This window comes from the organism of the source record quoted next, unplaced genomic scaffold (assembly GCF_019419815.1).
Source record: "Pyrus x bretschneideri cultivar Hongxiangsu unplaced genomic scaffold, Pyrus_bretschneideri_v1 Contig17, whole genome shotgun sequence".
In the NCBI taxonomy this organism is placed as follows: Eukaryota; Viridiplantae; Streptophyta; class Magnoliopsida; order Rosales; family Rosaceae; genus Pyrus; species Pyrus x bretschneideri.
This window is the reverse complement of record NW_025999468.1, coordinates 5,365,588-5,377,273: the sequence shown is the minus strand read 5'-3', so window position 1 is coordinate 5,377,273 and position 11,686 is coordinate 5,365,588. Positions and strand designations below refer to the sequence as shown.

Below are 11,686 nucleotides of genomic sequence, written 5' to 3'. Positions count from 1 at the left end.
GTCGGAACCGGTCAAAAATATTATTTAATTAATTTGTCAAGTATTAAATTATCGAGGTTTTATTGTAGCCTAATTAATTGAATGGATTATTATAGAAGGAGGTTTTTTTTCCTTAATTTAAACACATGTAACCACTTAGTACTAAGGTCTAGTGATATTCCTCTTCACTTCACCTGTAAGAGATGTTTTAGGTTCGATTCTCGTCAAAGATAAATTTGAACTATATTATTGCTAATCCTTGTGAGGTTAAGCCCACTCCCTTAGTGGATTCAAAGATAAAAATAAATAAATAAATAACACACAACATTTAAACGACAGACTTGCAAAAAAAAAAAAAAAAAAAAAACATTTATCTGTTCATATGGGTCAAGTTTCCCATCTAGCCTAGCTCTCCCAATTCAGGAAGACGGAAATCACCGGTTGGCTGATGCCGCTCATCCATCCATGAAGGGCACGGGGCATTCCTTGCTCTGTCAGGTTCTAAGTACGTAGTGTCTCGCCCGCTCCCAATGGATGCAGGTACAAGTGCCTCGGCGACTCAGACACGCGGAAAGTCGTCTCACTGAGCTTTTGTACTGCTTCAATCATCACAGAAGAGCAGTTTTAGAAAATGACGCATAGCGAATGGGACAGAGGACCAGGCAGCTCACATGTTGATCTCCTATGTCTCAATACTTTCGTCTGAAGGTGCCTCTGGCATTCCGCTGCACATGCCGGAGGAATAACTGCTCGTGCCTAAACATCCAGAGTCGGCGAGTCCTTACCATCTCCCCAAGGGACATGGGTGGTGAAAAGCTTTGAAGGATTCTGTTAAACCTAGATTTCATACTCCTTAGTCCTTACTGACAAAGAAGAAGAATAGAGTCAAATATACGTACAAATTTATATCTTCGACGATATGAATACAAAATCAGAGTTCGGAATTCAACATAGGGATGGGAAACAAAAAAATATTTGATCGATCATTTTGGCACATCCTCTGTTCATGCCAATGCCATATAAAGCTAAGACTTTCTTGAACACAAACTTGTAGGATAAGCAAAGTTAGGATTTCAACTAAATCATGTTAATTACATTATGACACAGAAAAATGCAGGTTTCGCTGAGATTAATTTTGAGGAAATTAAGAATTACAAGCATGAAAAACTCAACTATGATTTTAAGATGATAGTCCACTAAATTGAATATATCGTGCGCAGAGAAGTGATCTGTTATCTGCCAGTTGTGGCAAGTTAGTGATAGACAAACCAAAAACCAGAAAGATAAAGACTTGTTATGTGGCAACGATGATGGTGGATATGTAATGAAAGCAATATGGGGCTAGGATTCATAAGGCAGGCGGGGCAAAAGCGAGAGCAGGTTAAGGGATGCATGAATAGACCAAAGTGTTGCCACAAAAATTCAGTTTCCAGTAACCGGACAATGGCATAATCTCTAGTTACATAATCAAAATCATTCGCCAAAAGACAAATCATGCATTTCAATCAATACTTATCCACAAAAACTCAACTATGATTTTAAGATGATAGTCCACTAAATTGAATATATCGTGTGCAGAGAAGTGATCTGTTATCTGCCAGTTGTGGCAAGTTGGTGATAGACAAACCAAAAACCAGAAAGATAAATACTTGTTATGTGGCAAAGATGATGGTGGATATGTAATGAAAGCAATATGGGGTTAGCATTCATAAGGCAGGCGGGGCAAAGCGACAGCAGGTTAAGGGATGCATGCCACAAAAATTCAGTTTCCAGTAACTGGACGACGGCATAATCTCTAGTTACATAATCAAAATCATTGGCCTTTCAACCAAAAAAAAAAAAAGAAAAATCAAAATCATTGGCCAAAAGACAAATCATGCATTTCAATCAATACTTATCCACAAAAACAGCATGAACAAAATAATTCCATCTTAAAAGGACAATTTCAAAGTGTGCAGAAGATAAGAAACTCATTTCACCATAAAAGGAAAACACTGGAGAGGGAGAAGGGAAGACTTGCCACAGTCAAAGGGATTTCCACTGTCATCTTTCCCATCTCCTCTAAATATCTGCAAACAAACCAAATCTTTTTAACCAAACCAACCCCAAAAGTCAGAAATAAAACTATGTGAATCTCTAATAATAAATCAGCAAAAAGATCAAATGGGTATACAGTGAAATGGATATGCCACGAGACGATAAAACAGTCCATTTCACTTTAGTTAGGGACATCAGGACTGCCATTTTTTTTCCGTCTGCATGTTAATTGACTAGCTAGCTGGATCTCAGATAAACCTTCTTCAACAAGCCTAGAGTTTCCATTTTCTCTACGACTTACAGCACTTCTAAGTTCTAACAGCCAGTGTCATAAGAACTTAACATATTTACTGCAAATTTTCAATTTTTTTAATAAGATCATGGACCAAAATGTAGACAACGAAAGAAAGGAACCATTACCCAATTAAATATTTACATAGATCATCCTCTAATTGACAGAATTGAAATTTAAGGAGTGAATGATGGAAAAATTTAAAATCAACAGCAAACCCTTAAAACTGATGAATGCTGCTAGCCTAATGAGTGCAACTGTGCAACAGCCAGAAAGAAAACATCAAAACAGAACCGAACCAGCAATAATATCAAATCCTCACCTGTCCGGACAAACATAGTCCAAAGATCTATTAATATTCACTTCAATGTTCCAACTTGAACCGCTCAGCCTCAATCAACTTCAACTTCAACTTCAGAATGCAGCAGCCAAACTCAAAATTAAACCAAAACAAAACCATCTGGAGCTACTCCAATTTGATAAGAAATCATTACCTACATTATTTAATCTATCTCCTCCACTGCCAAGCTTTTTATGCATCATCTTCATCGTAAATAGTAATAGGATTCTCTTCAACCTTGCGTCCTTGTAATGATATGGGTCACGATTTTGCCGGAGAAATGGTCGTACGCCCATTGCAAAAGAAAGAGAGCAGTTTTTGGCCTCTTTTAGGCTTGAAAGAACAGATGTTTTAGTGGTCCTGGGTTGTATCTGTGGCATATATATTTTAAGGACTCGTTTGCATTTGGCTAAAAACCAAGTTATATATCCAGATGCGGGCTTATTATATCCTACGTCGCACCTCCATAAAACCAATTCTCTATTGGATGAAAGGGCTTATTTTTCAGACAGGTAACATTGTGCGACTGACTTCTTTACTAAGTAAGAAAATTGCAGCATAAACAGGCTATAAACTGGCAACTTTACTCCTTTCAGACAAAAAAACCCTTCACAATCCACCTTCTGCGTACTGTAGCTAATGAATAACAGACATTACACAAATGTACCTGGACAAGGCCCAAGCAAACAAAAAAGTACGAATGCCTAATCCACATTCTTCGCCCTTGTTACTTCCCAGGGCAAGCCTCTGTATCCCAATCATGTAAATCACCTTTTTTGATAAATCAATCAGAAACATTTCTGCACCAATATAACACCGAACCCAAATCATGATTAGTTACCCACATACTTTTATATCGGATGTGATTGAAAACGCGAAGTATTCATTGAGCTCTTTGAATTCTCAGGAAGATGGATTGAAGCACCGAACACTGCCATTTTCTCGGTCAAGTTCTTGAGGGCCTCATGCTTGTTTGCCAGTTCCATAAGAACCTTGATCCTTCTGAAGGAAACGCTACTAGGCTTTTGCCCCTTTTCAACCATCTGCAAGAAGCACCTCTCTGCTTCCACTAGTTTTCCCAAATCACAAAGCAAATCAAACAGCACATCAGATACCAATATATAAGAACCGAAACCCTTCTCAATCATATCATTCCACAGCCGCAATGCCATATCCACCTTTTCCTGTCTCCGAAACAACCTGATCAGGAACATACAAGACTGTGTACTTGGTAAGCACCCAGCATGCATCATTCTCCCATACAAACTCCAAGAGCTTTGTAAGTCATTTGACCAGAAGAAAACCCTAAAGAACAAATTGTAAGTAGTTGCATTCGGACTCAAACCCTTACTCGCCATTGCATCCATCAACCCAGAAGCATCGCCAAGCCTCTTCGCGATGCAAAAATTCCTAATGGCCGCATTGTATGCAGCAGCATCTGGGTAGCACCCATACTCCGTCATTTCTTTCAATAGATCTCTGGCTTTATCGGGCTGACCAACCAACCCCAATCCACCAATGATACTAGTATAGGTGATCACATCAGGTGATATACCCTGTTCACGCATTTCCTCTACAATCTTAAACGCCTTGTCTACTTCTCTATTCTTACAATAAACATCAACCACACAATTGTAGGAAACGACATCAGGTTTCACACCCATCTCCCTCATCTCCTCAAAGAACCCCTCAGCTTCCTCGGATGTCTTCCACCCGGACAGCAGTATATTGAAAGTCTGCAAATTCGGCTTAAAATTATGCTTGAGACTGTGATACACGTTCCTAGCATCCGCCATACTCTTCTCCTGACAAAGAGTCCTCAACAAGGAATTGAAACACATTGTATCGAATTCAGGCACGAGCTTCTTGAACTTCCTAAAAGACTCAACGGTTTGCCTAACGGAGCAAACCTTAGCGATTCTAGCTAACACAACCATTACAGTGCGCGGGGTTATCAAATTTCGATCCTTATACTTAGTGTCAACTAAGACCTCCCAAGTTTTGTCGAACATTCGACTTCGTCCTAGAATGTAAAGCATTGTGTCCAAGGAAAACTGAGTGTGGTAAAACCCTCTTCTGTTGCCGGTGTAATTGAAAAATTCCAATGCCTGTGAAGGGTTTCCATGGCTGAACCGAACCCGTTTGAGAACCTTATCAATCAAATCATTGGAGAGAAAAACCCCACTCGAATTCAATGCCTGTTTCAAGTTTTTGGAACCAGTGGGGCAAGGGCAACTGAGTATGCGATAAACGGTCTCGACGTCGGCGGCGGTGGTTGAGCTGCCGCTTTCAGAGCAGAGAGAGCGAGAGAGAGACAAGACTAAAGGTGGGTACTTTCGGTTTTGCGAGGAGACGTACCTGAATAATGCCATCGTTCGACTTCCCTTGAAACGGCGCTGAACTGATTCAACCACCCACCCCCCACATCCGCGAGGAAGACGACTGAGCTAGCAGAATGTCGAGCTGTGTATGCTGGAAAGGAAGAGAAGCTCAGCCTCATGGACTCATTTATATGAAGGTTGTAAACGGAAGTCGGACAGGGAAGAGATGGAGAAAATGATACAAATCAGACGGAACAGAGACGCAGTGAGAGGGAAAAGGGTTTGCGTTCTGGACCTGGGCGCGCGGGGCTACAGTGATGGGCTTCTATATGGGGGTTCCTTTAACACCCGTCAGATTCATCTGACGGTCTAAGTTTGTTCACGTTATTCAGGTTGGTAAAGGTTAGGAATAAATCAAACTCATATTGTATTCAATTGAGTTTATGCCTTGGTCCAATTACCTTTTGATTTCGATCTCTTTTTTGGTAGAAACTGGGTCACTCTCTCAACAGCACAGAACTCTGCATCTGATGTTACTTTCGACTGGGATACGAAGATTGAAGTCCCGAGAGCATTCATAATTAGAAATGAGTATTATAGTGAGTTCTACTTGAAATCTGTTACACGTGAAGATGTTCCTGACACGAATCTACTTTGCAATTCATGAATCTACCATGCTAAAATGTACAAAATGACCGTGTTTTCTTTGCTAACAAGGTAAACAAATTGTGGGATGAAAGCATGCAGTTCTAACTTCAAATCCAATTTAAGAATCACTGTAAATTTTCGCAACGACCTACTCATTTAGTTGTATCTCATGCAAAAAATACTAAATGACCGTCCTTTCAATTGCTTGCCAGTTCACGATAATTAGCGCAAAGAGTAGCAAATTGATTCATGTACTTTGTGCAGACATATCTTTTAGCTAATACATCACGGCCACTAAAGAAATTTAGAAGCTCGATAACTTGAGAGGAGGTAAGAGAGCTCAAGGAATGGGACATGGTCCTCCAACTCTCTCTCTCTAAAAAGAGTCTTGCTTGCCAAGCACCACATGAATTCCTAATCACATCGCCAACTCTAGTAAAATTAAGTGGTCCTTTCCTACACCCATCCACATTCACTTTAAGCCAATCATCTGGAGGGGGATCCCAATGGAGGAAGGAAAGTAAGAGTTCTGGAGGTTTGTTGAGTAGTAGCCATATTACCCTGAAGCTATTCACAACCAGTAGCGCATAATAAAAGCTTTGGGGTTGCTTGGAATAACAAAATCTCAATAAAAAATACTCTTATTTCGCCAATGCCAAATAAACCAACATGATAGCAAGCACCAACCGCATTTCAAAAATCACGAATAACAATTTTTTATGTCATGTTCTTACGGATCAAAATAGAGAAGTTTATGGGTCCATAAAAAGGAGGGACGAATAGGCTTTGCCATGCCTTATAAGCAATAGCGCAATCCCTAAAAATATGAGTCCAAATCATAGCATCGTTCTGCAACGTTTTCCAAGCATTCTTTGCAAGAAGAGCCGAGTTCATCGTTTGCATTTGTGACTAGTAACTTAACAGTTTGCATGAAATAAACTGGCATAGATGACGTGACGGATTGAATCAAAGTAGTTCTACCAGCTAAGGAGCGCGAATGAGTTTTTTCTATAATTAAAGAAGAAAAATATGGTTATGATGAGTATTTTAGAGTGCTAATAACAATTTCATTTTAATAACCTGCACAATTTCATTAATTAATTGAAAAATATAATTCATCTATTTATGTATGATCTTAAAAACTAAACGATCAAATCATCTATTTGCTGAGATATTAACCTAATCAATAATCGATTCAAATCCTCACGTTTCCGTTATAAAAAAGCTAACGTCCAAATGGACATGTGGTAGGATTCCACCCACATTCCACGTAAGTTCTTTTCCACCACCACTTCCACTCCATAAAAGGAGAGGGGCGACGATGTGGGACAGTTTGATATTTTTGGAGGGGAGTTGCAGGGCTGACTTTTAAGCCCCTGTTGAGTCTTTGTATTCATTCATTCCAGAATCCAGTAAAAAGGGCCAAGGGCAAGATCAGGTGGCAGGCGACTCGAATTCTGATGTCTGCTGCTCAACCAGCACCTCCCACAAATTGGGAAACTTCAATCTTTCTCATAGGTACCTAGAACTTTCCAAATCGTATTTGTTTATTTTTCTAAATTTCTATGTCGGGCTTCTTATGAGATAGGTGTGTTTTATAATTTGACTCAATTAAAAAAAAAAAAAAAACTTAGTTTGGACCTACCATTTTATTTTATTTAATTCAAGCGATAATTTAATTTAATGTAAATTATGAACAATTTAATTTAATGTAAATTATGAACGGAAGATCCGAACTTGAGTGCAAAGAGTAACTAGCCAATTTGGCTACATCGGATCTGCAGATGGCTATTGGCTAACAAGAAGTAAAAAAGATATGAAATTACTAATTACCTATAATCAAGTTTAGTGCACTGTGTAGTTTATTCATGGATATGTTTTCAATTATGATTTACAAGTAAAAAGAATGATTTCTTGCAGGAAAGGAGCCAAACCGTATTCTTGTAACTATATCTTTGTTTATAAAATAATACAAATTTTACACACTAAAATAAACACAAAAGAGTTTAAGTACATAAATTAATTAATTGTTGATATAAAATAGTACAAATTCAAATAGTTTACAATTCGGCTTTTTATTTCACATATTTTCCTTCGTTTTTCTTAATTCCTTCTTTCTCCTTCGTTTCTCCTTTTTAACTAAGAAACAAAAACTAAAAGGCGAAACTGTTACCAAACGAGCGTTAGCAAACTATGTTTGTTGCTTGTGTTTATGGTTTATTATTTGGTTTTCCTCTTTAGAATTGTGTTCTCACTGTTAGCATACGGTAAACGGATAAAGTTCCCCGGTAACATTCTGTCTTGCATTACTTTGTATGATTGACAATTTTGTTATTCCTTGCCAAAATTGTTTTAGCACCATTGACCAGACAGAGATCATACAACAATGTTGCTCAACCACATTCTATCTTATATTACTCTCAGAGAACGTCGAACGGGGGTCTTCTCATAGCTGAAGCCACTGCAGTTTCCAGCACAGCTCTAGGGTAATTTAACAAGAGTAGCTTTATAGACTAACATACATTTGGCGGTGCTTCTTTCGTTTCAAAGTTTGATGACATTCTTGTTTCTTTAATATTCGAAGGTACCCGCGAACACACATGGTATATGGACAAGGGAGCAAGTTGAAGCATGGAGACCCATTGTTGACGCTGTTCATGCCAAAGGTGGCGTTTTCTTCTGCCAGATTTGGCATGCTGGGAGGGTTTCTAATACCGGTGCGTTTCTCACTTTTACGGTTTTACCATGGAATGCTTTGTCAACATGAGTGAATAATTAATAAACCGTTGACGAAGTTTGATGTATAACATAATGGTGTACGCATCGGAACGCGCGAGTGATTATCCTGACACTTCTCTGCTTATATTTTTTCTTCGAAAAAATGGTGCAACTCTTAATTGTATAGTAATTCGCAACAAGGGATTCCAAGTCGAAAGAGTATGCTGCTGTGGATGTTGGATACTTTCTTTAGACTTCAAGTTGTGATTCTATCTCTCCTTGCTTACAGGTTATCAACCAAATGGGCAAGCTCCAATATCTTCTACTGACAAGCCAATAAGATTAAATGACATTGATGTTTCTGAATTCACACCTCCAAGACGATTAAGGACCGATGAAATTGCACAAGTTGTCAATGATTTTAGACTTGCTGCGAAGAATTCTATTGAAGCTGGTAATTTCTCTTCACGTTTAATAAGAAATAGATTTTACAACAACTCAATTTGCTTCAAACTTATGCAAAACAAACCATATTTGAACAGAGAAATGTAGTAAGATATGGGAGGGGGATTCAAATTTCAAACTCTGGCCTTCAGGATGGAGTAAAAAGCTCACTGCCATCAGAGCTGCAAGCTCCCTCACGCCTGTTCTTTGAACTGCATGTTAACTAACCATTATTTACTTGGGAACTCAGCGACAATGCTTAAGATTCTAATACCATTGGTATGCTGAAATTGTTTATCTGCTATTTAGGCTTCGATGGAGTTGAAATTCATGGGGCGCATGGCTACCTTCTCGATCAGTTCATGAAGGATCATGTGAATGATCGAACAGACCAATATGGTGGATTTCTAGAGAATCGTTGCCGCTTTCCACTGGAAGTTGTCGAAGCTGTTGTTAACAAAATAGGAGCAGATAAAGTTGGAATTAGATTATCTCCAGTTGCGGACTGTATGGACTCAGGGGATTCAAATCCAAAAGAATTAGGCCTCCATATGGCCAATGCCTTGAACAAATATGGATTGGCGTACTGCCACATGGTTGAGCCGAGAATGAAGACAGTCTTCTTCCCATGAGAAAGGCTTTCCGCGGTACCTGCATTGCTGCGGGTGGTTAAGACAGGGAAGATGGGAACAATGCTGTGGCCGAGGGTCGTGCAGATCTTATTGCTTATGGTCGTATTTTCTTGGCGAATCCAGACTTACCGAAGAGATTTGAGCTTAACATTCCTCTAAACAAGTACAAAAGAGATACATTCTGTTGGAGTTTGTGGCCAAGTGGACAAATGTCCAAAATAACTTTCGGCTAAAGAAAGAAAGTTGGAATACATTTCCTTGTTTTGGGGAAGAAAAAAGGGAAAAGTAAAAGGGAAAAGTTTGGTTGTCTTCAACACCCGTGAGAGCTCTTTTTCGGTTTATAGGGAGAGTTGTAGAGAGAGAGGTAAAGTTGAAGAGAGCAAACGGAAGAAGAGATGTAGAGCATCCAAGGGGGAGAGCATTCGGCTCTCCCATGAAAAAGGTTGAACATGGGTTGAGAGAAAATCAAGAGAGCTAGAGTGAAAAGTATTCTAGTGAAAGAACTCTTGGGGTAGAGTGAGGCTCTTGGGAAAATTCTGTGAGTGGGTGTATAAGGGATATGAGATTGGGTTATGTCGATTTAACTCATGTATACTTGTACTGTTATTCTCATAGTGAAGAGCAATATCTCTCCGAGGACGTAGACAGTTTTTTTGCCGAACCTCGTAAATTTCTCTGTGTCTTTATTTCTTGTACTTTATTTTGTTCAACTGTGTGTGAAATTTGGTGAGGTTGTAATCTGAATCTCGGTTCTGCACTGACGAACGGGCCAAGGCACAACACATTCTACATATTTGATCCGGTCATTGATTATCCATTTCTTGAAGCCACTACTTAAGCTTACAGCAAAGCTTGAACGGTAGAGCTCGCTTGGTACACCGGATCGGTCTGTACTATTACAGTTGGATTGTTTTTGCACTGAATTGTAGTATTGCATTATTTAGTATTGTGTTGTCCAAGGTTTGGGAGGGTTCCGGACTAGAGAGGTCGGAAAAGTTTTACTCTTTGTTCACTGTTGTACCCTACACAATAGAGGTTGGTTTAAAAAAGTGAAAAACCGAACCAAATTACTTTAGTCTAAAGTAGGAGGGGAAATCGCACTATTCATATGAACAGTGTTTTGGACCACATTTCAGTTTATTTACGAAGCTGCCACTGTCTCTCTCTGCCGCTGATCTTGATGCCGTGTGTTGATGATCGTGGAAAGGCAGGGTGCGATCGTCACTTTACCATTCTCTTCCTCCCCTCTTTCTCCCTCAGATCCCATTCTCTTCATCATTCTCTTTCTCTCTCCTTCAGTTTCAATCTGCTCACCTAAAATCCCCAGATCGAACATCATCCATCTCAAATAAAAAAAACCTTCCCCCTTTAAAACCTATGGAATCAGCACTCATGGAATAATCATGGATTTTTGTTTAGGTAATTTGATTTTTTCCTCTTCTGTAATTTGTTTTTGTTAGTTTAGTGTTCCTGAATTTTAATTTTTCTGTTTTCTGACTTGGAAGAGTCAACCTTCAGGTGATAAAATCATGATGTCACCATCACATCTCAAAACGATGAAATCGCACAGGGCTTTGTTGATTTCTGTCAACTCCGACCACGACCAGTGTCGGGTAAGCTATCAACTACCCCCTCTTCATCTTCTTTTTCTTCTTCTGCTTCTCCATGCGCATTCCAGTTTGACTGTTTGTGTTTTGGATGCATCTTGATTTCCTTAGTATGTTTAGACGGTTCGGATGCGCCTAATAAACCAACCTAATTTGCCTCGCGCGTTTAGTCATCTCCTTCCTTCGTCTATAACCTCACGCAGAGACAGAGTTCCCCCAAAACCCTAAACGCCCAAAGGTAATTTTGTTTAATTTTTCAATTAGTTTTATTATCTGGCGAATCCCTAGCATAAATTCATTCTTTTTCTACTCTAAATGCATATAATTTTTTGTTTTAATTTTTTGTAGTATTGATCACAAAGCTACGGAGCTGAAATTGCAAACGTTATCCATGGCTCGCTTCAAAAATGTAAGCTTGAAATTTTTAGGTTCTGTTTGGTTGTTGAGAAAACTGAATCAAAGAGGGTTTCTTTTTTTGTTAATTTCTCGAAAACGTAGTTGATTGTTGTGTTTCTGAAAATTTGAAAATAGAAGAAGAAGGTGTTTGTGAAGTTGGTTTCGACGAAATGATGTTTGATATGGTTAAACATATATATTCAAGATTTTGATCTCTGTGTGATTTGGCAATACTACTTTTCACCTAATATTCCTCTCTCTCTCTCTCTCTC

At 39.0% G+C, this 11,686-nt stretch overlaps 1 protein-coding gene, 1 long non-coding RNA gene and 1 pseudogene across 2 annotated transcripts; 2 read left to right on the top strand and 1 right to left on the bottom strand.

The window, feature by feature from the left end:
- Positions 1-3,213: 3,213 nt before the first annotated feature.
- On the bottom strand, positions 3,214-5,264 carry LOC103967584 (putative pentatricopeptide repeat-containing protein At1g02420). Its single transcript, XM_009380857.3, has one exon. It carries the CDS (start codon positions 5,018-5,020, stop codon positions 3,500-3,502), a length of 1,521 nt encoding a protein of 506 aa, XP_009379132.3. The 5' UTR covers positions 5,021-5,264; the 3' UTR covers positions 3,214-3,499.
- A 1,674-nt stretch (positions 5,265-6,938) lies between these two features.
- Positions 6,939-10,357, top strand: LOC103967577 (annotated as a pseudogene).
- Positions 10,358-10,893: 536 nt separating this feature from the next.
- Positions 10,894-11,480, top strand: LOC103947389. Its single transcript, XR_007257416.1, has 3 exons — positions 10,894-11,024; positions 11,130-11,256; positions 11,367-11,480. It is a non-coding gene; the product is annotated as an uncharacterized LOC103947389 (long non-coding RNA).
- Positions 11,481-11,686: the final 206 nt, after the last annotated feature.